This window comes from Mastomys coucha, unplaced genomic scaffold (assembly GCF_008632895.1).
Source record: "Mastomys coucha isolate ucsf_1 unplaced genomic scaffold, UCSF_Mcou_1 pScaffold4, whole genome shotgun sequence".
Lineage (NCBI taxonomy): Eukaryota > Metazoa > Chordata > Mammalia > Rodentia > Muridae > Mastomys > Mastomys coucha.
In genome coordinates, this window is record NW_022196910.1 from 3,705,593 (window position 1) to 3,707,822 (window position 2,230).

General features: G+C 46.0%; 1 protein-coding gene across 1 annotated transcript in view; it reads right to left on the reverse strand.

The window, feature by feature from the left end:
- Positions 1–2,230, reverse strand: part of Notch3 (notch receptor 3) — a 47,796-nt gene that overhangs the window by 2,456 nt on the left and 43,110 nt on the right. Inside the window, exon 32 of the mRNA XM_031349123.1 lies at positions 1,468–1,565. Coding sequence (XP_031204983.1) covers positions 1,468–1,565 — 98 coding nt within the window. The remainder of the gene's footprint in view (positions 1–1,467; positions 1,566–2,230) is intronic.

The window sequence follows — 2,230 nt, forward strand, 5'->3', positions numbered from 1 at the left end:
AAAAAAAAAGGAAGGAAGAAAGGAAGAAGGGAGAGAGGGAGGGAAGGAGGAAGGAAGGGATGGAGACAGAGACAGACAGAGACAGAGAGAACTTGAGCCTATAATCCCAGAACTTGAGAGGCTACGGCAGAAGATTCACCAAGGGTTTGCGATCAGCTTCTGCTAAAGTAACCAGTAAGACATGGTCTCAAAAAGAGAAGGAAATAGCCAGGCGGTGGTGGTGCATGCCTTTAATCCCAGCACTTGGGAGGCAGAGACAGGCGGATTTCTGAGTGGAGGCCAGCCTGGTCTACAGAGTGAGTTCCAGGACAGCCAGGGCTACACAGAAAAACCCTGTCTTGGAAAAAAAAAAATAGAAAAAAAAAAGAGAGAGAAGGAAACAAAGTAAAGACTGACAAGAGGGCACAGCGGATAACCACACTTGTCACTCAGCCTGGTGACTTCAGTGTTATCCCTGGTGCCCATACGGGCAGCTCACAACTGCCTGTAACTGCAGCTATAGCGGGATTCAACACCCTCTTCTCACTTTAAGGGTACCTGCAACTCATGTCCACATGCCTACACGCACACACTATTTAAAAATAAAATACGTCATTGAAAAAAAAAAAGCCAGGCATGAGAGCATATACCAGCATTTAGGTAGTGGAAATATGAGAATTGTCAGTTCAAGGCCAACCTCTGGTAGGAAGCCAGTCTCAAAAAGAAAGAAAGAGCCGGGCAGTGGTGGTGCACACCTTTAATCCCAGCACTTGAGAGACAGAAGCAGGTGGATTTCTGAGTTCAAGGCCAGCCTGGTCTACAGAGTGAGTTTCAGGATAGCCAGGGCTACACAGAGAAACTCTGTCTCAGAAAACCAAAAAAAAAAAAAGAAAGAAAGAAAGAAAAAAGGAAAGAAGGAAGGAAGGAAGGAAGTTATATGTATATATAAAATTTACATTTATATGTGGTATATGTATATATTATTTATATATAATATATGCATAAATATATAGATTATTTCCCATTTTTAAAAGTGAGATGGGTTCACAGGTCAAGGTGCCTGATGACCTGAGTTCAAGCAACAGGACCTAATCAATAGGAGGGAACTGACGCCTATAAGTTGTCTTCTGATCTCCATACACTTAATAAATGTAACAACTAAAATAGAGATTGTGGACCAGCCCTTGGGTAAGTTTTTCTCACAGTCACCCTAACACTTCCCTTTCCCTGAGAACCCGCTAAGTGCTTGACAAATGAATAGGCTTGCTGAAGCTCAGCTAAAGTGGATGCTGCTGCTTCCCTCATCACAATGGGGACACTGAGTTGGATGTCACACAGAGACTCCTACAGTTTTCTCTCACAGCCTTCAGGTCAGAATCCCACTCCTGAAAGCTGACTGCAAGCAAGATGGATGCCCCAAAAGGCTTATCCCTGACCCTGCTTTGTCACATACAAGGGCCGTAGCACTGCAGGCTCCCAAGGGCTCACCTTGCTGTCCTGCATGTCCTTATTGGCTCCATTTTTCAGCAGAGCCAGGGTAGCCTCCACGTTGTTCACAGCTGCAGCCCAGTGTAGGGCTGATTTCCCTGTAAGGAGATAAACATCAGAGTCAGGCTCATGTCAGGTTCTCCATTACAGAACAGGCAGAAGTGTGGAGAAAATGGCCTGGCAGTAGCTAGAGAGATGGCTCAGCAGTTAAGAGCACTGACTGCTCTGCCAGAGGTCCTGAGTTCAATTTACAGCAACCACATGGTGGCTGACAACCATCTGTAATGGGACCTGATGCCCTCTTCTGGTGCGTCTTAAGAGAGGGACAGTGTATATAATTACATAAAATAAATAAGTCTTGGAGGGAGGAAGAAAGGGAGGGAGAGAGGGAGGGAGGGAGGAAAGAAGGAAGGAAAGAAAAACGGGCTGGCAGCAGGAAGAACAGGCACAACTGCAGTTAGGTCTGAGTGTGGGCAGATCTATAGCGCTCCTCAGACCAAGGAGTACCATGCATGTTAAACTGATTCAAAACAAGCGAGGGCCGGCAAGGTGGCTCAGTGGGCAAAGGTGCTTATTGTACACACTTGAAGACCTGAATTCTAGCCCCAAAACCCACATGAGAGAGAATTTCAGTAATAACAACAAAACAAACAACTCATCACTAAAACTACTAAGACTGAAAGTCTTGCCGGGCGGTGGTGGCTCACGCCTTTAATTCCAGCACCTGGGAGGCAGAGGCAGGCGGATTTCTGAGTTCGAGGCC